General features: G+C 44.5%; 1 protein-coding gene and 1 long non-coding RNA gene across 2 annotated transcripts in view; one reads left to right on the top strand and one right to left on the bottom strand.

The window, feature by feature from the left end:
• LVRN (laeverin) overlaps nucleotides 1-11,396 on the bottom strand; it is a 200,482-nt gene extending 189,086 nt beyond the window's left edge. The window contains exon 1 of the mRNA XM_040343826.1: nucleotides 10,557-11,396. Within this exon, the coding sequence (XP_040199760.1) occupies nucleotides 10,557-11,194 (638 nt within the window). The 5' untranslated portion in view covers nucleotides 11,195-11,396. The remainder of the gene's footprint in view (nucleotides 1-10,556) is intronic.
• Nucleotides 10,846-22,287, top strand: LOC120931904. Its single transcript, XR_005747905.1, has 3 exons — nucleotides 10,846-10,927; nucleotides 20,276-20,360; nucleotides 22,154-22,287. It is a non-coding gene; the product is annotated as an uncharacterized LOC120931904 (long non-coding RNA).
• Nucleotides 22,288-26,756: the final 4,469 nt, after the last annotated feature.

Genomic DNA, 26,756 nt, shown 5'->3' with positions numbered 1-26,756 from the left:
CCGGAGACTGATGATAGGGGCTGTCATCTTGAATGCAATGTCAGCAGCCCCAGAAGTAGGGTTGCCACCTGTTCGGGATTCACCCGGACAGTTTGGGTTTGGAATCCTGCATCCGGGTTTCAGACTGTCTGAGACCTGGACACATTATTCAGACCAGACTGTGGCTTCCCAGCGGGGTTGCTGGCTGCAGTCGTCTAAGCTGAGAGTGTCTGTTACACTCTTTTTCACATTGCCTAAAGCCAGTACTATCAATCCCCCCTCCCCCCAAACACACACACAGAAAGGAGAGAGGGCTCAATCTGCACCTCTTTCTCCTGCCCCTACCCCCCTTTGTCTTCCCACACTCCAATCCCCAGCGCTGTACCACTGAAAAGGAAAGTGGGGATGGAAAATCAGCCTCAGATACATCTGGATGAGAGGACCTGACTGCAAAGGGGTGAGTGAGCTCACCATCCATCCCTGTCTGTGACTAAAGCCCCCCCCCCCTTCTCTCTCCTGACTAAGTTAAATAGTTACATAGTAATGAGCAATAATCCATTTTTGAAGTTTCCTGTAGAGAGCCCTATATCTTCCCTATAGCTCATGTACATTTGTCAATACTAGTCTCAGCTATTCGATTTTAGCTTGTCCAGAGCTCTGCTTTAGCTACTCTCTTATACCCCTAAAGTTTCTATTGCTTCTATATCGCTCATTATTTCTTTTATTTGAACAAAGACACAAAACTAGACTTTGAATCCTAGGTTGAAGGTTCTCATGGTCAGGTCGCATGGCATCCAACATTGTAAGTATAGGTGAGTTCAGTCACTTCTTCAACTGTTTAAATAGCTCTGAATTCCTATAATACAGGACAGCGTGGACACAAGATTTAAGTTATGTATTTAGGACAGGATGAACTATAAAACCCTCTACAAAAAGGCCACTTAACAGCTTACAGCAAATGTATCATTACATTAAGTTAAGACCTCTTTCACATTGATTGCAGTAAAAACAGGCCATTGAGCTGCAGTTTCACTGCCCACCTCAAGTCTACAATACTGGAGGAAGCTATTCACTGCCACAATGCTTTGTGTCATGGCAAATTAAAGAGGAAGTAAAAGGTGCATGCCCTGTAGACATCGGTGCCCGTGATTTTAGTAAATATCTCCTAAACAGTGGAGCTTTAGGAGATATTTCAAGCACCTGCAGGTAAGAATTAATCTAGGCTTACCTGTAGGTTAAAGTGGTTGTAATGGGTTTACAACCACTTTAAACACAGCATGTTGAGTTGACAGGCGGCATCACTTGCTAAACTTAGCCATTCAAGTCAATGTGAATTTCAAGTCCCATTGTAAACAGCCATTTGGAAGAAAAAACATTCTGGAAGTGGCAGGATTGTCTCCTGAATGTGTGACAATGGCTTAGTCGCACTGGACCATAGTGAGTCGCTTTTTAGAGAATAGGCAATTGTGAACTAAGGCTCGGTTCACAATGGAACTGGCTGCAGATCACACAGGAACGCTGTGCCTCTCTGTTCTCCGTTTTTGGGCCGATTCAAAGCTGAATCTGTGCCGCCCCGGAGATATGAGAACCGGCTCCATAGAGAGACGGTCACATTCTCCTGCTATGCGAATTGGATGCAAGGAAACCAATTTGTATAGGTGTGAACCCAGCCTCAAGCAGGGGCTGGATGAATTTTGATCCATCTATGACTGTTCCCACCAGAAATGTTTCATTCGATCGGCAGCTGCAGCCAATCAGCTGCAGTGCTGAGCAGTGTAGTCTCACAGAGGGGAGTCACTGCTTGTGTGGATGGGGAATCCGCTATTGTCTTTTGATGAGCCTGCTGGCAGCTTTAAAGCGGTAGTAAACCCACTGACTTTTTTTTTTCTTTACACCTGTAAGGGAAAAGGCACCGCATACTAGCTCATTATGAAATACTTACCTTAGAACCATCAGCAGAATCCACCATCAGCGCGAGACAGGCATTAAACTAACTTCATAATTAAACTTGAGGGCATAGCCCATAAAGTAATACCAATTGTTGGCCAGGTAAAACTGCAAGGAAGCTGTGACGAAAGAACACAACGGGTGGGTGGTCAACTCGTGTGACGTCAAATTCTCCCGAAAGTAGTGGGACGTGCCTCTGCGTAGCCTTTTCTAGCATTCTGGCTCTACCCAGTCACCTCGTAGCCAATCCCAAAGGAGACTCTCCGACTCACTGATTAGTTTGATGCCCCGCTTAGTTGCCAAGGATCCAGCAGTCAAGGTTCCCTTTGCTTAGAGCGGGGTGGGTCAAGGGGCCTTCATTATGGGCACCCGGGACTCGGGAGTAAAGGGACTTTCGCTGACTATTTACATGCGACTACCCTCTGATCTGCCTAGACGGATGGAGGACAGCCAAGGAATGGCCATGTGAAAGGGACCTTAGCCTAACTGTTACAAAGCTTCAATCATGTACTCTGCTGATCAAAGATGTGGCATGTAGAGGAATTAGTCAGAGCCTCTTCACTGGTTACTCATTATTCTGTACTATGCTGTCTGGCTTGTATTGTGCAATTCTATAAACTTCTGCTTTGTAATTTCAGCACTCTCCCGTCGTCTGTCTCCTCTGCACATCTGCTTCAAACTCTTGGCTACATCCAAGCACTGGATCAGCCCTCCCTGATAACGGCCAGCACGGCCTACATGTGCTTCTCATTTAATACACATTACTTTGGGCATTCTATGAAATTCCACTGAGGTTTTTTTTTTTTTTGTAAATCAAACAAAAATGAAATGCAGTGGCTGGCTGTATGAAGGAGCCTCAACTTCAATGCTAACAAGTTTACGTGTATAGCTATAACTTTTTCTAATGTTTATAACGTTTTGGATGCAGTAGGGAAGGGATAAATCCAGGAGAGCTGCACGATTCTGACTAAAATGAGAATGGCGATTTTTTTGCTTAGAAGATAGATCACGATTCTTGCAGTTTAACATTATCTTTCACATTAAAACAAAACCAAAAAATTGGGCTAACTTTACTGTTTCATATTTTTTATTTTTTTTACTATTCATTGAAGTGTTTTTTTCTTTAATTGCATTTGAAAGACCGCTGGGCAAATACAGTGTGACATAAAATATTGCAGCAATTGCCATTTTATTCCCTAGGGTCTCTGCTAAAATATATATAATGTTTGGGGGTTCCAAGTGATTTTGTAGCAAAAAATATTGATTTTAACTTAAGAAAAAGATTTAGGCCTGGATTCACAGAGAGTTGGGCGCACATTACGCCGCCGTAACGCAAACGCTGACGCAGAGAGGCAAGCATGGAATTCAGGAAGCCAGTGCTCCCAACGCTGCGTCGGCGTGGCGTAGGTTTCAAAGGCGCAGCCCGGCGTAGGTGGAAGTGGGCTTGACCAATGCAAACCCATGCAAATGAGGTGTGACCCCATGCAAATGATGGTCCGAGCGCCAGACAAGTACGTTTACCAAACTGCGCATGCGCCGTGACGTGGACGCATCCCCTGCGCATGCTCACAACCACGTCGGAACAACTGCCTAAGATACGCCGGAGCAATGCGTACGCCATGAACGTAACCTACGCCCAGCCAGACACACGTCCAACGTAAAATTGGCCGGCTTGTGTTCCCTGGTGCAGACCTTTGCATGTCTGCTGCTGGGTTACACCTCCTTTATGGGGCTTAACTTTACGCCGGACGTACAACTTACGCGCACCTCTCGTAGCCTGCGTCGGGCGCACGCAGGTTTGTGAATCGCCGTATTTCCCTCATTTACATATTTGAATGACTAATCAATGGGAGCGGCACCATGCTCCCAGCCTAAATGTGCGCCCACTCTATGCCGGTGTAAGCAAGATACGTCGGCGGGGTGTAGCCTGGTTTTAGGCGCATCTCTGTTTGTGGGTCTTGCTCACAGATACGCATTTGCACTTACGTCGGCGTAACTTGTTATACGTCGGCGTAAGTGCTTTGTGAATCCGGGCCATGGACTTTAAGTGGTTAAACTTCCTGCATTTACACACAGAAGTTTGCTCTAAAAAGGAAGTTAGTTACAATGTTTCAAGTTTTTACAAACTTGACAGACTGCCTGGATTTTTTTCTTTACACACGCACACACACAGAAGTTTATCCCTTTGATCTAAGAAGGACGCATTAGTTACAATGTTTCCTGTTAAGAACTTGTCAGACTGCCCGGATATTTTCTTTTGACAGCTGAGTGAGCAGATAAAGTATCTCCACTTATATGAAAGAATAGGCAAACTGCATTGGAGGTCGTCAGGGGGGTTGAATCGAGATCACCATTTGTTTGCGATTAATTGTGCAGCCCTGAAATCCAGTTATGTTTTTTTATTTATTGTTTGCCTTGTTGCTGCTGTGGAGATTTCTAATTGTAAAACATTTTTTGATTTCTCATCACTTTTTGGCCTTTTTGACAATAGTCACCAGAAGTGTTGCCAATTGTCAGATTTTTACTGGCAGACAGTAAAAAATGGCTACTTTTCTCATGCCAGTGAAAGGAAAAGGTTGCCAGTAAAAAGTATGGCTGTGATGCTTGGCACAGAACTGTGCATGCGGGCCTGCGGGAGTCGGTTGAGACCACCCGAGTGCCTTCCACAGTGTGTTTGTGTGGTGCTGGTGGGGGACGGGTCTGGCGGAGGCAGTGCCGGAGCGTGTCATGTGATGCCATGGTGCAAATGAGCCGAGTGAAATGTCCGGAGCCTCATGTGTGGGTCTGCAGGACCGGAGCAGGGTAAGCCGAGGGCGAGACTGTCAGTGCTGTTTGGACTGGAGTGGACTTAAGGGACCACCTGAGGTGGAGAGAGACTGTCACTGTGACTCAGGAGGGGACATGTCATGTTGGTGAGGTATCATCATTATTTGTGGTATTGCACAGTGGTGCCTTACTATCTACCTTAAATCACATTGCGATCGGATATTGTACTTGTTTGTAGCCAAAGCACTGAAATTTGCACCAAAAAATTTAATTTTGTAACTTTTGGAAGTGCCAGTAAAAACTAGTCTGTCCCAGTAAATTGTGGGTGTCGTGTCAGTAGGTTGGCAACACTGGTCACCAGACATACCTCCCAACCAACCCGGATTCCGCGGGGCCGTCTTGCGATTTCAAGTGTGTCCCGGGGTCCCGCGGATCTGGGCTAGAGTCCCGGAAAACCGTGCCGAAACATGGATTCTAGTCAGCAGGGCATTCCTGTGCGCTGCACTTCTGCACCGCCCCCCTCCCCCGCATGAAGAAACAACCTCTGTACAGACCACTGTACACCAATGAGTACTACCACTCTAGTTTAGTTAGCAGCGGGGCTGAACAAGTGGGCACTGACCCTGCGGCATCTTCTGCTTTCCATCTTCGACCTGTTATTCTACATTTTGCTCATTGTCAGTGGGCGGCTCTGCTTTCCTCCTTCACCCAGCCAGGATTCTGTGGTTGGGAGCGGGTGCACTGTGTTGTCTGTGGCTGAGGGTTCCAGGAGGCGACGGGGATGAAGAGTCCTGATGGTGGCCAGAACCGATTGCTTTGGAGCAAGGAGAAGAGCTCCGAAGACCTCCTTGCCACGAACAATAGATAGGCTTACCCAAGAATGAGGATATGCAGGCAGCCAGAGACAGCAGCAAAGAGATCCACTGGATGGAGCAGCTCCATGACCCCCTGTGACCACCCAGTTATGAGAACGGGCACTGCATGGAAGGTGCACACACACACACACACACCTTCCCACAGGAGGGCTAGGATCTCTCTCACTCCCCCTCTCTCCCTCTACCCCTCCTCCTTTTCCCCCCTCTTCTCCTCCACCCTTTTCCCTCTTCCCCCTCCCTCCCCCATTCCACAACCCTGCACTCAGTACATAGCGCATCCCCCAATCCTGCACTCAGTACGTAGCACACCCCACAACCCTGCACTCAGTACGTAGCACAACTCTGCACCTATTATATAGCGCAACCCTGCACTCTTTATGTAGTAAAAGCATGTAGTAAAAAGAGCAGACTCCAAACACTCCTGACCCCTGCATTCTGTGCATTATACCCTCCGGATCCCTGCGTTCTGTGAATTACACTCTCCTGATCCCTGTGTTCTGTGCATTACACCCTCCTGACCCCTGCGTTCATTACATTTCACCCTCCTAACCCCTGCGTTTTGTGCATTACACCCTCCTGACCCCTGCATTCTGTGCATTAAACCCTCCTGACGCCTGCATTCTGTACATTAAACACTCACAAAGCCCTGTGTTCTGTGCATTACACACTCCTGACCCCTGCTTTCTGTGCATTAAACACTCACGAACCCCTGCGTTCTGTGCATTACACACTCACGAACCCCTGCGTTCTGTGCATTACACACTCACGAGCCCCTGCATTCTGTGCATTACACACCCACATTTTGCCACGGTGGGTGCTGCAGGTTGTCCCTTGCCTCAATTGTCCCTCATTGGGAAGTTCAAAAGTTGGGAGGTATGACCAGAAGGAATAAAGAGGGTAAGGGCCAGTTCGCCCCACATGCAGTTTGATATCAAATATACAGAGTATTGAAGTAGAAAAAGTAGTTTTTCTCCTCTGCTCCAGCAGGCTCCTCTGCCCTGATAGACAGGCCCCTACAGCCTCTTCTCCCCTATGGTCCAGTGGTCTAATGATGCAGGGACCATAGCCCTACATTGGATGTGAGAATGTTGAGAAACAGTCCACTGCTAAAACATGGGGGAGCACCATCTCCTAGGGGAGCACAATCTTGGGTTAAACTGGCCATATACTGTTAGTTTTTTTTTGTTCAGCCAGAATGCTGAACAAAAAAACACAATAGATTCCTCCATCCTCACAAACAAGGAAGATGAAGGAATCCCTTAATTAACCAACCCCCCCGCCCCCCCCCCCCCACTGCTGGACAGTACACTGTCATCACAGCGGCACCTGCTCCTGTCCGATTGCACTGGTTGCAGCTGATTGGCTAACAATAGACTTCTGCACTGATGGCCCACTGGCCCCCACTTCGGCAGAGACTGGCTGAATTTAAGGTCCCTTTCACACTACTGCGACTTCAAAGTCGCACGATTTTGCCGCAATTTCAGGGAATGCCTGTGTAAACTTGAGGTCAACTCCCATCAAAGTCAGACCAAAGTAGTACAGGCACTACTTTGAAGTCGGTGCGACTTGAAGTCGCACAGATATGAAAGGTACTCATTGGAAATCATGGGGTACGACTTGTCATGCGACTTTGCAGTCCCAAGTCTCAGGACAAGTCGCACAAGGGGCCTTAGTAAAACTGCTATTATTTATCTAAGAGACAATAAGTAAATATGCAGTTAACCCTTACATTACAGATACAGCCCCGCTACAACGGAATCATTTTTAGCACTGTATAAATAAAAGTCAGCAAAATCACCAAAATAAGAGAACAAAATCTAATACTAAAGTGGTCAAAGCATACAGAAGTGATGACAGCTTTAGAAAAATGCATTTGTAACCTACCTCATATAAAAATTACACCTGGCCAGGGGTGACCTAAAAGATATCCAATGAATAAATAATTGAATACTGCCCCCACCCCATAAAAATTAGATGAAGAGTTTGCAGTTCAGTCTGGGACAACCCTGGCTCACTCTATAGATACAGTGGAGCATTGAGCGTGGCCACCAAGAGGCAGGAAGTGTTCTGCACAGGATCCCTAGGTGAAAGTAAAGGTAAAACTTCTAAAAAAAAAAAAACAATGTCACACAGACATCTCATAAAATCCAGATGCCAGCTATACGGTGAGAGGCAGTGGATTGCCTGGCGCTGCACCCTGCTGATAAAAAGTAGTGCATTCAGTACTTCTTCTCAGCGCGACGCAGTGGTGTGAACCGGGCACATAGGAGATGAGGCATGTGATTGGTTGAATCGCATCGATTCCAGTGCTAAAATAAAAGGTGCCTGCACCTTTTTCATGCAGGTGCAGAGCAATTTGAGCCAAACAAAATGAATGGGCTTAAATCGCACTGCAGAGAATCGCATTTGTACAAGAATGTGGTGTGATTCCTGTCTGAATCACATGTGGTTCCCTGCACTACATCAGTGTGAATCGTCACTTAGCCCTCGTTTACACTGAACCCTGGTTTGAAATCGTGTGAGTTCAGCTGAACTTGCCCAATTTCAAACCCGCACTTTAGTGCGAGTTCGGGGGCGATTTGAAAGACATCTGTATGGGTTCATGCACAAATATCTATTGAAATCGACCCCAAAGTCGCCAAAAGTAGTGCAGGAACAGGAACTACTTTTTGAAATCGGTGCAGTGCCGTAAAGTTGGCGTCGCACTGATTGGGACAGTGTCGTTGCCGGAAATGGGCTGCGATTTGACATGTTAAATTCTGCCAATTTGAATGGGGACATACAGTCACAGCAACTTTACAGAGGTTCCTGCACTACCTTAAAAGTCGCATGAAAGTCCCACCTGAATGTTGTACATGCAACAGTTGTCCATTGTCATTAGTCAAAGCCAAAGTTGCATGACGTTGGAGCCAAACAAGTGTGGATGGAGCCTAATGGCCAGTACACACGATCCAAAAATCGAGGGCGAAAAATACCACTTTTAAAGCGATCGTACGTTAATCGGATCGTTAGTACAGAACTTTCGAGAACCGATTACAACAGTTCATCTGATATTATTTGATCGGACAAACACTAATACCCCATACACACAATAAGATTATCGGACGAATGATCGTCCGTTTTTTTTTTGCATGCTAATCTCAGGTCGAATCTGAAGAGTGTACTAAAGTCACGAAAATTCTCGTACGACAGAATAAAAATTCGAAAGTGATGTCATGTGTTGTAATGAATTTGTATTGCGTTTTCGAATGACAACTGTACTGATTAAACGAAAATCGTACGATCTGGCATCGTACGAAAATAAAAATTCCGTGCATGTCCGATAGTTCATCTGATATTATTCTGTCATGATCGGCCCTTGAAAGCTCTGTACTAACGATCCGATTATCGTACAATCGCTTCGAAAAGCGGCATTTTCCGTACGATTTTTGGATCGTGTGTACGGGGCATAAAAATGTTCTTGTATGATACCAGAGTGTACGATTTTCGTTTATTCAGTACAATTTTCGTCGGAAAATACAAAAGAAATACACTACAACACGTTACATCGCTTCCGATTTTTGTTGTCGTATGAGAACTTTCATACTTTCAGTAACCTCTCCATTTTCGATATGCGACTAGAAAACAAAAAAACGATGATCTTTCTCAGGGCCGGCCTTAGGTGTTCAGGCGCCCTGTGTGAACTAATTCTGTGGCGCCCCCCATCTTCACCCCTCGCCCCCGGGTCACCTAAACATACACAAAGAGGAAAAAAATATTTGTAACAATTTGTTTTAATTTAACTTTACATTACACAGCACCCTACATCTCTGGACCCCTTTACATTACACAGCCCCCTGCACCTCTGGACCCCTTTACATTACACAGAACCCTGCAGCTCTGAACCCCCTGCATGTTACACAGACCCCCCCTTCAGAGTATCCCCCCCTTCAGAGTAGCCCCCCCCTTCTGAGTAGCCTCCCCCCGTTCAGTGCAAGCCCCCCCGTTCAGTGCAGCCCCCCGTTCAGTGTAGCCCCCCCGTTCAGTGCAGCCCCCCTTCAGTACCTCAGATCAGTGTGGCGGCACATGCGCAGCAGGTCCCCTCCCCCTGTTTACACATTAACAGAGAGGAGGGGGAGGCGGCTTCACTCGGATGTGCCTGTGTGACATCCGGGGTCGCACAGACAGGCAGCCCGTGGCCGCAAGAGGAGGGGATGGTAGGTGCAGCGGTGTCACCCTGTACCCCCCTCGCACACCCCCTCGCCACTGTAGCTAGCTCGCCTCTCCCTGCCTGTGCCAGTGTGCCACTGCCACCGCGGGTGTAATACAATCACGGAGGGGGGTGCCAGTCTGACACCCCCCCCCCCCAGTGTGTGGTACCCGGGGGCGGTTCACCCCCCCCTAGTACACCTCTGGATGGCCGCACGGCGCCCCTGTTGCCCATGGCGCCCTGTGCGGCCGCACAGCTCTCACACCCCAAAGGCCGGCCCTGATCTTTCTTCCAATTTTCGGATCGTGTGTAGTGCAATAAGGGTTCATTTACACCTCATGCACTGGGGTGCGTTCGTGAAAACTTTGCTAACGTAAGGCAGCGAAAAAAAAGGGTTCTTATGAATGCAGGTCACACCAGTGCGTTTCGTTTCGTTGCATTTGCCCAGTGCTGAAGAAGTACATTGTGTACTACTTTTCTTTCAGCACAACACATTCAAATGCATGCAAATGCACATAAACATGTGTGCTGCGCACTGCTGACACTATATAAATCCTCTATAAAAATAATAATAATAATAATAATAATAATAATAATAATACTAATAAACACAACGCACTGCAAGGCAAAAAACAAAACAAACAAATACAAGCCATGTAAACAGCATGCCAAGGAAGGCATTACAGAAACATAACCCACATGCATGCACTGTGAGGTAAAGGAGCCCCTAGGACTGATTATAGCGTAGATTTGAGGTTCTCCCTGTATGGTGGGTAAGTAGGAGTAGTGTGCCGACTTACCTGTCCTGCTCCTGGTCCCTGTAGTGAGAGATGAAGAGTCCTGACTCTGAGTAGTCATCGCTGAGGGTTCCTGTGTAGTCCAGGTATAAGGAGTAGTTGCTCCCCTGTAGTAGCGCTGTGGCTAGGTGTAGGACCAGGTATTGGTGTCGGGTGGAGTACCACATCCTCGTGACGGGGATGTCCTCTATGGGGGTCTCTATGGAGGTGATGAGTACCCGGGTGACATTGAGTTTGTAGCAGTGTAGCAGTATGGTGTCGGTGTCGGACACACAGCGGACGGTGATGGTGACCTGACCAGACATGAGGTACTTCCCTTCCCCGTCCGGCTCCATCCGCGGCCACAGCTCCAGGTCATAGTGTACGGGGTAAAGGTAAGGGGGCAGCCGGGGGTGGTCCCAGATTCCGGGGGGTCCAGGGGGCTCTGTAGGGAAGGTGAAGGAGAAGGGGGATTCGGTGATATTAGCGGTGATGGAATCCTCCGGATCAGAATGTCCTCCTCTTCTCTCTGATCTCATAGTCCGGCCATACAGAGCCGCCAGGACGATGAGAGCCAGGAGCAGAGCAGTCAGGAGCACAGCCAGGAGCAGAGCCGATGTCCTACTCAGATAGAAGCCGGAGGAAGCCTTGGGTCCCATCATGGCACACACTCCACCCGCTCCTTCTATGTCTGGAGATATATACCCCGCCTGGGTGTGTCACTGGGTGCCAGAGGAGGGGGTACCCTCCATCACTGGGCACAACTCAGGAGCAGAGGAGCACCCACCGACCGACCCACCGACCGACTGACTGCTGGATCTCCAATCCCGTGTACTCACTACAAGCAGGACATGGAGGAGGCGGCTCCGATCGCTCACTTATGGACATTCTCCTTTGAAGTTCTCATACTTTTATTCTCAGAGGCTGGGGCACTGCCAGGGGGCAGCAATCCGCGGATTATAGGGATATTCTACCTAAATCAAACATTTATTATATTACAGCTTACCAAGTATTACATGCGATTTCTTCATTCCTTTTCTTTATAAGGCTTTTTTCTTCAGTTATCACTTAGTAATCAGACAGTTTTTCACAAGAACAAGCTCTCCTGCAGAATGTAAAAATTACAGAGATGAGAAAAACCATTTACCACTGACAGGGGTGCTTATAATGATCAGCTTTTATTTATCGTTTAAAACATTTATGCCCCCCCAAAAAAAAATTGTTGTAAAAGAATTTAAAGTATTAGCTTTTTTTTTATTTTATTTAAAGCGGTGGTTCACCCTCCATAACAATTTTTTTGCATAAAATGAGGCATAGTAGCGCGAGCTACAGTATGCCTGTCTTTATTTTTTTATCCCCGTACTCACTGTGCACTCACAGATACAAGATTAGGACTCCCCGCGGGGAATGGGCGTTCCTATGGAGAGGGAAGGTGATTGACGGCCGGCTCTGGCACGTCACGCTCCCCGAAGACAGCCGGAACAGGTCTCGGCTCTTCACGGCGCTATACGGCGCCTGCGCACAGACTATGCGCAGGCGCCGTGAAGCGCCAAGGCCTATTTCGGCTTTTTCCGGAGAAGCGTGACGTGCCAGAGCCGGCCGTCAATCACCTTCTCTCTCCATAGAAACGCCCATTCCCCGCTGGGAGTCGTAATCTTGTATCTGTGAGTGCACAGTGAGTACGGGGATACAAAAATAAAGACAGGCATACTGTAGCTCGCGCTACTATGCCGAATTTTATGCTAGAGGGAAATTGTTTTATTTTTTTTTATTAATAGGGTGAACCCCCGCTTTAAATCTGCTAGTACATCAAATGCTCCCCAGACTGACAATGCTGCTGTCCAAATGTGCTCCTGTGCTCCTTCATCCAGAGTGGGGGCACCCATGCACACTGCAGCAAAAAAAAAAAGCTGCTTCTACAGGCATTTGAGCTTTTTTTTCCCCCTGGCTCTAAACTCCCCTCTGTGTTAGCTATGTATCATGTACACTATAGGCATTTTCAGGAGTTTGGAGGCAGAAAGAAGAACTCCTCCAAAGTTGCATTCTGAAGAGTAGTTTTTCTGCTAAAAAAACAAAAACGTCTGAACGCTTGAAAACGTGCGTTTATGAGCGTTCAGCATTTCTCATGTACAGTGGTCAGAAACCACTGTATTTTCATTGCATATATTCCATAGATATATACTGTGTGTGTGTCTGTGCTCAAACACACAAGTATATATGTACACTGTATGTGTGTGTGTGTATATATATATATCTAACTATATAATTATACTGTATATATATATATATATATATATATATACACATATATACACACACATACAGTATACATAGCAGTATGACAATGGACAGTGTCACTAAAGCAGTGGACAATGTCAGTAGGGCAGAGGATGGTGTCAGTAGTTTATTTTTATTATTATTTATTTTATTTTATCTTTCCATCATTTTTTATTACTTATTTATTTACTTTTTTTGCAATTTATTAGGATTAATAGGGGGCTTTGGTGAAATATCAGGGCTCTTTTTTTTTCTTCTTTTATTGGTTGAACTAGATGGACTTGTGTCTTTTTTAAACCTGACTATGTAACCCCCGATGTCTCACTTTTCAGACAGAGTAAGAGACTGAGGACAGAGATTCCACAGCCCCTTTCTCTGCAGCCAAACAGCAGAGGGAAATCTGTGCAGCACAGGGTGATTAGGGTGTGCCCAGGCACACCTGGCACACCATGTGCGCACGCCTATGCTCGGTTTGCAAGTAACACATTTTTTTTTTAAATCTTGACTTGCGAGCGCTGTCTCTCAAGACAAGCAGGACTCAAGCTGCTGGTGTATGTATTACCGTATGTGGCCAGAAGTCCGGGAGCACTGGAGACGCTCAGTGACACTCGGAGACACTCCCAGCTGGGTGGGGTGGGCGTAACGTGCGTCGGGGCACCCGAAAGTGTCAACAGTTCCCAAGTGTCTCTGAGTGTCTCCAAGCGTCACCAGTGCCCCCGCACCTTTGCCCACATACAGTACTGCATACACCGGCAGTGGTTGTGGAACAAATCATCACATTTCCCATTATTTCTTATGGGCAAACTCGCTTTGATATACAAGTGCTTTGGATTACAAACATGCTTCTGGAATGAATTATGCTCATAAGCCAAGGTATTCCTATATATATATATATATATATATATATATATATATATATATATATATATATATATATATATATATATATATATATATATATATATAAATTATTGAAATTTTGTATGTAATTTTTTTTTTTTTTAATGAGCTTAAACAAGCAATGGGTAGCACAGAAGGGCTGTGGGGAGGGGGCTGTCAGTTAAGTTGGCCATAGATGGATTAAAATTTGGCCAGCTCAGGAGGGACCAGCTAAATTCACAGTCCATATGTGGCCATTCCTGTTTGACAGAACCTGATCATTAAATCAACTTTTGTCTAATGGGCTCGTCGAAATTCTTTCTCGATCAGCTGGCTGCAGATGCTGATTAATATAATGTGGCAGTGGGGAGTCCTGCTATCAGAATGCATGGTCTCAATGGAGGGGATTCCTTTATCCACCTCATTTATATGGATTGAGAGATCCATTAATTATTATTTTTGATCCGGCCCACTGGCTAAATGATAAGAACCCATCTATGGCCAGCTTTAGTTCACGTTTCGTTATCTTTTAAATCTTGCCTATGTTCCTGTTTAAAGCATTTCAATGAAAAAGTGAAGCACTGCTCTTTCTCTCTCCCCCCCCCCCCCTCACTTCCGGAATCCTTAAATAGGCGAAGATGATGTCACTCTCCCCACCCACAGCCTCTTGGGACAGTGGCTGTGTTTAATGGGCACAGTGGCTGCATTTGATGGCACAGTGGGGGCAATTGATGGCACAGTGGGGGCAATTGATGGCACAGTGGGGGCAATTGATGGCACAGTGGCTGCATTTCATAGCAGTGGTGGCAATTGATGGCACAGTGGCTGTGCTTGATGGGCACAGTGGCTGCATTTGATGGCACAGTGGTGGCAATTGATGGCCCAGTGGCTGCATTTGATGGCACAGTGGCTGCATTTGATGGCACAGTGGCTGCATTTGATGGCACAGTGGTGGCAATTGATGGCACAGTGGTGGCAATTGATGGCACAGTGGTGGCAATTGATGGCACAGTGGCTACGCTTTATGGGCACAGTGGCTGTATTTGATGGCACAGTGGTGGCAATTGATGGCGCAGTGGCTGCGTTTGATGGCACAGTGGCTGCGCTTGATGGGCACAGTGGCTGCGCTTGATGGGCACAGTGGCTGCGATCAATGGGCACAGTGGCTGCACTCGATGGGCACAGTGCCTGCACTCGATGGGCACAGTGCCTGCACTCGATGGGCACAGTGACTGCGTTTGATGGTCCAATGGCGGCAATTGATGGCACAGTGAAGGCAATTGATGGGCACAGTAGCTGCATTGATGAGCATAGTGGCTGTGTTTGATGGGCAAAGTGGCTGCAATTGATGGGCACAGTGGCTGCAATTGATGATTTTCTTTTTCAGTTTGTTTGCGCCCCCCAAAAATTTGAGCACCAGCCGCCACTGCTCTGCACATTATTGGGTGTTGCGCTAAGGTAGCCCATTCACTATGGTCATGTTGGTGCTCTGTGCTGCATCGTGCTCTGCACTTTACGGTATAGTGCCTTGGGATGCCATTCATACTGAAAGTTTCAGTAACAAACCACACATAGAGCAGCTTGTTGAGGGAACCAGAAATAACACACCTTTTTCCACGACACACCAGTGTGAATGGGCCATGAAAGATTCCCCCCAAGCAAACAACTAACTACACTGCTGAAATGCATATTTCTGAAATGGTTTACCTGCCCGAGTTGTAATTCCATTTTGCTTTGTTTTTCAGGTAGCCCTGCCACACAGCATAGCTTGGGTTGTGATCTCATGTTTTTTCTACTATAGTTAAAGTGGTTGTAAACTCTGATACACCACTTTAACCTACAGGTAAGTTTATAAGAGAGCTTACCTGTAGGTACCATGAATATCTCCTAAATGTGCACCAATTAGGAGAGATTCACTGTATCCGCATGTGCCGAGGTCATCGGCGCATGTACACTGATGAAACGGCTCGCTCGTGCTGTTTCTTCAGGAGTGGTGCCGTGACCGGTGGCTCCTGTGCGCATGCGCGGGAGTGACGCCATCGCGACTCCAGACAATCACAGCGCCGGAGACTGCAAACCCCCGAAATATCTCCGGGAGACATGTCGCCGGTCATATTGATGTATGGGGACCGCTGCAACAGCTTCGATCTGAGGTAAGTATTTCATAATGAACTAGTATGTGATGCATACTAGCTCATTATGTCTTTGTCTTGCTTGTTTGTTTTTCATAGTTTACAACCTTTTGAACCGCTTGCTGACTGCCGCACGCAGATGTACGTCGACAGAATGGCAAGGGCATGCAGATTGGCATACAGGTACGTCCCTTTAAATCTGCCGCGCGGCACGTGCCCGCCTCGTGAGCATTTTGGCGGGTCCTGGGAACTCGATGTTCCCAGGCGGCCCGCAATTGCGGTCGCCAAAGGCAGAACGGGGGGATGCCTTTGTAAACAAGGCATTCCCCTATTCTGCCTAGTGACACTGTCACTGATGGCTGTTCCCTGTGATCGGGAACGGTCATCAGTGATTTGTTACATGTAACCATGCACCCTAACAGTAAGAATCACTCCCTAGGGAACACTTAACCCCTACAGCACCACCTAGTGATTAACCCCTTCACTGCCGGTGTCATTTTCACAGTAATCAGTGCATTTTTATAGCACTGATAGCTGTAAAAATGACAATGGTCCCAAAAATGTGTCAAAAGTGTCCGATGTGTCTGCCATAATGTCGCAGTCATGATAAAAATCGCTGATCACTGCCATTACTAGTAAAAAATATTAATAAAATGCCATAAAACTATCCCTTATTTTGTAGACGCAATAACTTTTGCGCAAACCGATCAATAAACGCTTATTGTGATTTTATTTTACTAAAAATATGTAGAAGAAAACGTATCGGCCTAAACTGAGGAATTTTTATATATAAATATATATATATATATATATATATATATATATATATATATATATATATTTTTTTTTTGGGGGGATATTTATTATAGCAAAAAGTAAAATATATTGAATTTTTTTCAAAATTGTCGCTCTATTTTTGTTTATAGCGCAAAAAATAAAAACCACAGAGGTGATCAAATACCATCAAAAGAAAGCTCTATTTGTGGAAGAAAAAAAAAAGGTTGTCAATGTTGTTTGGGAGCCACGTCGCACAACCGCGCAATTGTCAGTTAAAGCGACGCAGTGCAGAATCGCAAAAAGTGGCCTGGTCTTTGACCAGCGAAATGGTCCTGGGCTTAAGTGGTTAAGGCATGTCAAAGCAAAATGAAAAAATAGCAAATGCAGTAGATATCTGCAATACATGCACATTATTCTGTATTTTACCCTAATATTTAACCCCCCCCTCTTTTGAACAGGATTTAAAACATTTAAAAAATATAATAATAATTGTAACAAAGAATTAAAAAATATATAATTAGGACCTTAAACACATTGGGGGTTATTTACGAAAAGAAAATCCACTTTGCAATACGAGTGCAAATTACAAGTGCAAAGTGCAGTCGCTGTAGCTCCGAGAGGGGGGACATGCAAGGAAAATTTAAAAATAGCACATTAGCTTGCACATGATTGGATAATAAAATCAGCAGAGCTTCCCCTCATTTTAGATCTACCCCTCATATTTACAGCGACTGCACTTCCAAGTGCACTTTCATTGCAATTTCAAGTGCACTTTACACTTGTAGTTTGCACTTGTAGTGCAAAGTGGATTTGCCTTTCGTAAATAACCCCATTTGTATATTTCTGTGCCCAGGAGTCGCATACAGCTGCAGGCAGAAGCCTGGTTAAATGAACGACAGGCTGACAGATGCTGCAGCTGTATGCATGTAACTGCACATCCTGGGTGCAAACTTGGCAGCTTACTGTATATATAGTTACATACTGTAGTTAGTCAGGTTGAAAAAAGACACAAGTCCATCAAGTTCAACCATAAGAAATAAAATAATAATAATAATATCATACAGTCCCATATACCCAATTCTATACCCACAGTTGATCAAGAGGAAGGCAAAAAAAAACAGCAGAGCATGATCCAATTTGCTACAGCAGGGGAAAAAAATTCCTTCCTGATCCCCCGAGAGGCAATCGGATGTTCCCCAGATGAACTTTACCTATAAATGTTAGTACCCAGTTATATTCTGTACATCTAGGAAAGTATCCAGGCCTTTCTTAAAGCAATCTACTGAGCTGGCCAGAACCACCTCTGGAGGGAGTCTGTTCCACATTTTCCCAGATCTTACTGTGAAGAAACCTTTCTGTATATCCTTATATATGTGTAACCACTTGGATGTGATGTTACATGCTATAGCTGTGGTGTCTGATTGGATACCGTTGCTGATCGATGGAAATTCTCTAGCATGTACCTTTAACACAAGGTAAGTAAACAATCCATTTAGTTGAGCGGGGAGCCCACACACTAAATAAAAATCAATCAGTGTATGGCCAGCGTTACAATATTAGGCAGTGCACTTGATTCTGACACTGTACTGTGAACATGATAGAAGCAGTGTCTGTCTGACTTGAACAGGTTTGGCTTTCTTCGTTGTAGTAGGTAAAAGTAATGTTAACACCAAAGCTTTATATCTTTAAACAGTAAAGGGTTTTTGTGATGTTGGTGTTAATAAGTCACAGACAATTTTTTTTTATAGCCAGCACTATTTAAATAACAGCTAGAAACAATAGATTAGGAATTCAGCCGGCCACAGCCTTTATTATTAGTTTGATAATTAGTTTGGTAATACTAAAGGCTCCAATTAAAAAACAAACATGTTATACTTACATGCTCTGTGTAGAGGTTTTACACAGAGCAGTCCCGATGCTCCTCTTCTGGGGTCCCCGGTTGGAGCTCCTGGCTCCCCCCCCCACTGAGTGCCCCCATAGCAAGCTTCTTGCTATGGGGGCACTCGTGCATGCTCGCTACCGAACTCTGCTCTGTGTGTCAATAAGACACAAAGAACAGGGCTCAACCCTGATCACCAGTCCCGCCTCACTGGCTGTCATTGACAGCAGCAGGATCCAATAGCTCATATTGCAGTGTCTCAGCCAATGAGGAGGCAGAGAGCTGGGACAGCAGCAGCTCTCATGGACATTGATGGATGGAGATCGGGCTTAGATATGTATTTAGGGGGGCTGTGGGGGAAGATTCATACTGAAGGTTTTTTACCTTCAAGCACAGAAGTCATGAAGGTAAAAAGCCTACAGCCTTTACAACCACTTTGCCCATTCACATAGCATAAGCAGAAATATATATTGCGTACCCTTTAGATATTTCTAAGAAGATGGTGTCATGGCTGATTCTAAGTATAGGGCCCTCCTCTATTTAGGCTGCTAGGCTAAATTTTGTTTTTGGCTTCAGTGCAATAAGTGGAGCAGGGATCTATTGCTTTTGTCTAGTCAGGGTTTTCATAAGCTGGGTGTTTGGTTCCTCCCACCTGCCTCTGGAAGAAGCTTCCGGAATATAGAACAGGGAGCGTTAAATGACCAGCATGCTCCAGCCAATTACTGGAGGATGGTGTCCAGAAGGTGGCTGGGGAGCTGATAAATGTTTGGGTGGCCTTTCCAAAATGTTCTTTGCTCTCCAGGGAGGGTTCCGTTTCTCTTGTGACTGCTGTCACAAGAGAAACGGATTGCAACATGGGCCTTAGAAAGGAGTTAGGCTGAGGGCCTTGAGAAAATTGCAGAGTGTTTTTTTATACAGTCTTGGTCTCAGCAGGAGCTGGGCTGAGGGCATGGGGAAGACTGTTAAAGGTCAGAAGTCCTGGTTTGGAGAAGGATTTTTTCCTCCCTCATTGAGGATCTCCCTCATTGAGTGGTGTACAGCTTCTGTGACACAGCGACTCAATTTGAGACTTTTGTGTGTGACTGTACATTTAATGTGAAGATTCTTTTTCTGTTGATTGCCATTATCGTGTTGGAGTGTCCTGGGACCATAATCTTCTCCTGTTCAAGTCTAAAAAGACATCCCCTAGACTGGGCCTGTATTGTCGGTGTGCATGGAACTGGCAGACAGCTTCTGTACTACTTTGGGAGAACCTGCGCATATTCTCAGTGGCTCCTGCAGGGGTGAGCACTATATAAGAATTTCTGGACAGTCTCACAGTGTCTTTGTCCCTCATTAACATACAATGCAGAAGGGTGGGTTTCAAAATGTTTAACCCTTTGTTAGGACTGACAGTGTACAAATCTAGTTTACAGCTGATAATGAAGAACTGTGAACACAGTACAGACAGGATAATTTATGTTAATCGTTACTCTATAGCCCCCTCCTATTTTTTACAAAGCAGAGAGAGCATGTAAGGATTTTTAAGCGAATAAAAAGCACTTAACAAGGTAACCTGCAATTTTTATTTTTTTCTTGAGTTGAGCTATGTTAATGGGGACATTTAACAAACATAAAGTAGGTGTTATCCTGATATGGCTGCAAAAGTGGAAATATACTTTAAAATACCAACTGTAACCTTAGCTAGCCTGCTATCTAATAAAGGCCTATTAATGACTGTGATGGGGAGGAAGAGAGGAGATGCCAGAGATAATTCTTCCATCCACCATCTAACGATGCTTCTGCTTCTTATTTTATAGGTACCATAAGCCAGGACCATTGCAGGTATGAGGACAACAACTGATACATGAGTAGCATCACAGGGTGAAGGTGCAACATTAACAGGTAAGTGAATGGAAGAAATATAAAAATAGGGAGGGGCTTGAAACAGAACAAATGCAAATGGTAAAAGGTGCTGTAATCCCATGATGGGGGTGTTACATTTTTATTTTGCCCCCATTTCAAGGTATTATAGCCAGCAATATTTAAATTAAAGATTGAAAACATAAATCAGAAATTAACCTGTATTATTGGTTTGGTAGTTAATTTATATTAATATTAATATTTAATTTCGCTAATTATGTTCATCATGTAGCACCCTGGTGTTTAGGCAGGGTTGTTCACAAATTTAGTCTACCAGGTAGACTAAATTGTTAGAAGATCCACACATTTTTCCCTAAATCTGGGTTTTCTGCACTTCTCTCTTCTGTCACTGGGTGGCACTGTTGCCAGTGACATTGGATTGACAAGGGCATAGTGAAGCCAGACTGAGTGGATGGGTTCTCACGGCCAATTGGCAGGGGTCTTTAGCCCCTTGGCCTGCTGGGAGAGCCTATTTATTTGGGAGGAATCAGGCGATCGCTGTTCTGTGCCACCCGGATGCCTATCTAGGTGGGCATGTGTCAAAATGCTCCGGGTTGTTAGGTCAGAAGCCTGAGGCCTATCCCGGGAGTACCTGGCTGCTAGGCTGCCTGAGGCCTATCCAGGAGTAGGAAAAGCAGAGCGGGTTTGGGACTTCAGGCCTGAAGTCCAACTAAGTTGCGGAGGTTCAGCCAGACAGGGAAACCAAATGGTTGCTAGTGGAAATCCTGGATCAAGGCCAGAGGTAAAAAGGAAACAGTTACCACTAGGGGACCATGCCTCCTGTTATCAGAGGCCAGTTTATGGAAGTCTGAAAGAAGTACCAGAGCAGCCTTTTTCACTAGCCGGGGACAGTGAAGAAGTGGGAAAGCTTCAGCAAGTGCAAAGCCAGGGGCCCTGCGAGTTAGCGGAGGGTGACGCTTGAGGAGTATGCAGCGGGTTAGCTGTGAAATAGCTCAGAGGATCCAGTGATGACTGGGATTTGGAAGTCTTGTGAGAGACTGGGAGCTCAGTGAGTGAATATCTACAGTGGGACACTGAGATGTAAGAGAAGACCTAAACCAAGTTACAGTGAGTTACATATAAGGATTACTATTGACTGTTGCTAGTTCAGTTGCCATAGGAGACAGCAGTTCTACAAACACAGGGACCACATCTAGCTGGAAGGCCCTTAACCTATATAGCTGTCTGCCTATTTTGTCTCAGAGTCTACCAATTACCATTGCATCTGCCTATGGGTGTCCTGGCCCTAACCCTCTCTCCTCCAATTTTTGTTAAGAGACAATAAATCTCTTTTGTTCGCATCCAAAAAGTGACTGGTGCCCAATAATTCCATCTTGCACTACACCCACTATGCCTCTCAGCTCTCCCTGATTCTGGAGGTCCCCATTACCCTTTGGAGGTCAGGGCCAGTGCTACAATCATTTTACTGTATATTTTTTCTTCAACATTAAAAACGTATGAATAACCAATGTAAAATAAATGAAACAGAAGTTTAGTCACTATGACTCAAGTTTAAAAAAAACATATATAACCTTAGACAACTAGCCAGTATCATTAATAAACGATACTGGAACCCACCCTGACCATGGGCAATGCAATAGAAGTCTGCAAACCAAATTTACAAATGTCAAGACTAATGTCCAACAAATTTATGCAATCAGTCCAATACAGGCCTGGCAAATCTTCTTCCATATCTACATGACGAAATGCTAAGCATTTTATTTTGGACATGAACTTAAAATGTCAATGACTCAACCTCTTTCTAACCTTTTCAGATGTTGCATCGGTGGAGACTCCAGCCAGAACAAACAAGGGTTCATTTTGGAAAGTGTAATCGATTAGTTAAAGAATTGTAATTTTAAAAATGTATGTAAATGTTAAATAAAATATCTAAAGATTTTTCCTCCTAAATTTAAAATAGAATCTGCCAGACTCTTAACAGCTTAAATGGAAGAAAAAAGCTCAGAGCCCCTTTTTCCAAACCATAAACACTGTAACAGTGAAGGTAAAACCCCAGATCCTCTGTGGCAATTCTCTAGTTAGTCTGTTTGTGAGCCAATATATAGGAAGGGCTAAAAATCCACACCACAACTCTGGAACCTAAAAAAAATAAAATCAATAACACAAGTTGTGGTGAATGTATGACTTAAAACAACTAGATTACCATCCGCCAACATTGAGAATAGTCTCTTCAAGGAGACCCAATTTAGTTGCTTCAGGAGCCGCTCCTATTCTGAAGGAGTGAGGAGATATAAGAACAGACTAAGCCAATGTGATAAACACATTTCTATAGCACAGAAACAAACTGAATATTGACTGCTCTGGGAAGATGATCAGGATTTTTTTAATTAGGATTGCTTATTGCAGTGATGATATGATCACTGTTATAAGTAATCAATTTTGTAAATGGCATCCATTCATGTGCCATTGTGTACTATTGCAATAGCTGTGATTTGCCACAGCTAGCACATAGTACAGGCCAGCTGTGATTGGCCCCTGTGCCATGTGACCAATTACAGAGATCACAATAGTACAGAATGAATGGCTATGAATGAAAGCCATTGTGTACTGTTGACATGTGATCGCTGTGATTGGTCGCCACCTGGAGGACGTCCACCCAGGATAGTAGTGCTCCCACCCAGCCATCATTTTTCAAAAGGGTCAGGCGGGAAGTGGTTAAACAAGATGAGCATTAATAGAAAGAACGAAACACCAGAAAAAGTTTTATGAACATGCTGTTCAATAAATAATAATACCAAACATTCTGAAACAACATTATTATCTGTTGAAAAAAAACATTAAATAAAGCAAGCCAATACCACTATGCAGCCACAGAAATGGACCATATTGCAGGAGCTACAGGACGTACTGTACTAGCCCAGGTTAAAGCTCAATCCAATCCTATAAATTTATAATTTAAGGAATTACTTGCTTGTTCACTCTTTATACTAATTTCCTGGCAAGCTGAAAATGGGACAAAGCATCTGCTATAAATTAAATCTACTAGAAATATAACTAACTTTAATCTACATATTACATTGTAGATACTTCAGAACCAAATACTGGAGCTGAATTATGTGCACCTTAATGTTTAAATAGCTACTACCTACTACTATTGAAAAAAGTTTAAACCAAAACCTATTTTTTTTGTAAACTCTTTGCTGACCTAATCGGTCAGTTAGTTAAACACGAACATGAAAAATCAAAAGTGCTGATTTTAAAGGTTAATATGCAAGTTATTGTCATAAAAAGTGTTTGGGGACCTGGGTCCTGCCCCAGGGGACATGTAATAAATGCAAAAAAACCCTGTATAAATCATTAGTAAGACCTCATCTGGAATATGCAGTTCAGTTTTGGGCTTCAGTTCTTGAGACGGATATCGGGAAACTCGCGGTGACGGCGTTTGGTGCCAAAACACTCTATTTAAAGCAGCCAGGTCCCTCACCATCTTGCTGTCCAGTCTACAGCGTGTCCCTGGAGTATCCTGTATCAGTGTACCTGTATGTATCCTGATTACCTGACCCGGCTTCCTTTGACCACTCCTGCCTGCCACCTGTCCCTGATCCCGGCTACGTCTGACCACCGCACCTGCTCAGCCCCTTGCTCTGTTCTCTGCCCGCCTGTTATACCGACCCGGCCTGGACTTTGACTACCCCTTTGGATTCTGCTCTGGCTTCTGATCTGCCCATCTGTGTTTGACCCGGTCTGCTTCACCTGCTTGGTTCCTGTCCCGCGAGTGCCATGCTTTTGCTCCAGCTTGCCGTTAGTATCCTGCCGGGACTTCGGTGCACCTTACTACTGCCGCATCCAGCCTGCTACTCAGCTTACCAACCAGGCGCATGTGTCCCTCTGAACACCTGACCCCCGTCTATTCTACCAGGGGCTCCTGAGTCAGAGGCTTACGAGAGGCCGCTCCCTGCACGTTGGGCTCCACTACCAGGTACGTGACAGCTATGGAAATGTGGAATAGACTCCCTGCAGAGGTGGTTCTGGCCAGCTCAGTAGATTGCTTTAAGAAAAGCCTGGATTCTTTCCTAAATGTACATAATATAACTGGGTACTGACATTTATAGGTAAAGTTGATCCGGGGAATATGCGATTGCCTCATGGGGGGATCAGGATGGAATTTTTTTCCCTGCTGTAGCAAATTGGATCATGCTCTGCTGTTTTTTTTTTGCCTTCCTCTGGATCAACTGTGGGTATAGAATTGGGTATGTGTGATTGTATGATATTATTATTATTTTATTTCTTATGGTTGAACTTGATGGACTTGTGTCTTTTTTCAACCTGACTTACTATAACTATTAAACACTTTGGGAAGACTATGCAAGTGCTGATTGATCAGCTTTGATTAAAAACTTGCCTTTCACCAGGGGTCTCATTTTTTCTAGAATGTCATCTAAAGAATACGAAATGCCTCGTACACACGACCGTTTTTCCCGTCGGGAAAACTGCCATGACAGCTTTTGGCCAGGAAAACCGGCTATGTGTATGCTCCATCGCAGTTTTCCCAATGAGAAAACTGTGGGAAGAAAAACTTGTTATCTTTTTTCCTGACGGGAAAAAAACACACATGCTCAGAATCAAGTATGAGATAGGAGCGCTCGTTCTGGTAAAACTAGCGTTCGGAATGGAGATAGAACATTTGTCACGCTGTAACAGGCTGAAATACACGAAGACTGAAAAGCGCAAATCGTCTCTCACCAAACTTTTACTAACCATGGATCAGCAAAAGCAGCCCAAAGGGTGGCGCTGTTTGAATTGAACTTCCCCTTTATAGTCCCGTCATATTTTTTCCTGCCGAGAAAAACGCTTGTGTGTACGATGCATCAGGAACTAGCTTAATTCAGGGACAATATCATCAAGTGAAAAACCAATGAGAAAAGATGGATGGTGAATAACGTTCTTTTCTGAGCACAAGGCCCAGAGGAGCGATTCTAAAATTGCCAAATGCTGGAGCTGAAAATTGGAACTGCTGTTCTCCCCAAAGAACTTTTATTTACAGCCACATGTTTTAAACCATGACTGGAACTCAACGTGTTACTAAACCCAGGACCGCACTGCATTCACTATATCTGGTCTGCCACAATACACAGAACATGAAAATGCAATTAGATTAGTAAATATAAACTGCTAAATAAATTTTTTCATCAGCAGTATATAGAAGACTTCTATCATTGTCCGGCCGAGCACTGGGAAAGCTTGTAAGAGGAGTTTTCATTCTCCTCTGACTGTCCTATGAGGCTGCATGACCCCTGACATTCGGTCTGGACAATGCTGATTGGCCCTGTGCTAATCACATGCACCCTTCTAAAAAAAAAAAAAAAACTCTAGCAATACACACCAAATTGAGCTTGTGCAGAGTGCCCCCAATGCTCTGTACTATCAGAAGATGGATTGGGGACAGTAAAATAAGGGAAGGATCAGAGAAGACAGGATCAAACAGCCTTTTTACACAATGTGCAGGATTAAACCCTTAGGTTCCACAGTGAGTATAATAAGCATGCTTTACTGTATATACAGACATATTTTACTATTGTGGGTTTAGTAAACCTTTAAATTATTAACCCAGAGTCCGCGTAAGAAGATAGAAGTAAACCCATTAATTAGGAGGGTTGCCATGCTGTTGTCTGGGTAGATTACCAGTCAAGGCAACATTCATTTAGAAGGTTCACTGACATGGGAAAAACAAGATTATGACTAGCACAAAAAGCACACTTTGCTTGTACTTGCATAAAGAATTGCATTTACATTACCCATCATTAACCACTTGCTTACTGGGCACATATACCCCCCTCCTGCCCAGGTGAAATTTCAGCTTTCGGCACTGCATCGCTATAACTAACAATTGCGCGGTCGTGCGACGTGGCTCCCAAACAAAATTGACGTCCTTTTTTCCCCACAAGTAGAGCTTTCTTTTGGTGGTATTTGATCGCCTGTGCGGTTTTTATTTTTTGCGCTATAAACAAAAAAGTGAGACAATTTTGAAAAAAATACAATATTTTTTACTTCTTGCTATAATAAATATCCCAATTTAAAAAAAAAAAAACATTTTTTTTTCTCAGTTTAGGCCGATACGTATTCTTCTACATATTTTTGGTAAAAAAAAAAAAAAAATCGCAATAAGCGACTGGTTTGCGCAAAAGTTATAGCGCTTACAAAATAGGGGACAGAATTATTTTTTTTTAATTATTTTTTTTTAATAGAAATGGCGGCGATCTGCCATTTTTAATGGGACTGCGACGTTATGGCGGACACATCGGACACATTTTTGGCGCCATTCACATTTATACTGCGATCAGTGCTATAAATATGCACTAATTACAGTATAAATGTGACTGGCATTGAAGGGGTTAACACTAGGGGGTGAGGAAGGGG

This window comes from Rana temporaria, chromosome 1, assembly GCF_905171775.1.
Source record: "Rana temporaria chromosome 1, aRanTem1.1, whole genome shotgun sequence".
NCBI classification, from domain to species: Eukaryota; Metazoa; Chordata; class Amphibia; order Anura; family Ranidae; genus Rana; species Rana temporaria.
This window is presented reverse-complemented; position numbering and strand designations above follow the sequence as displayed.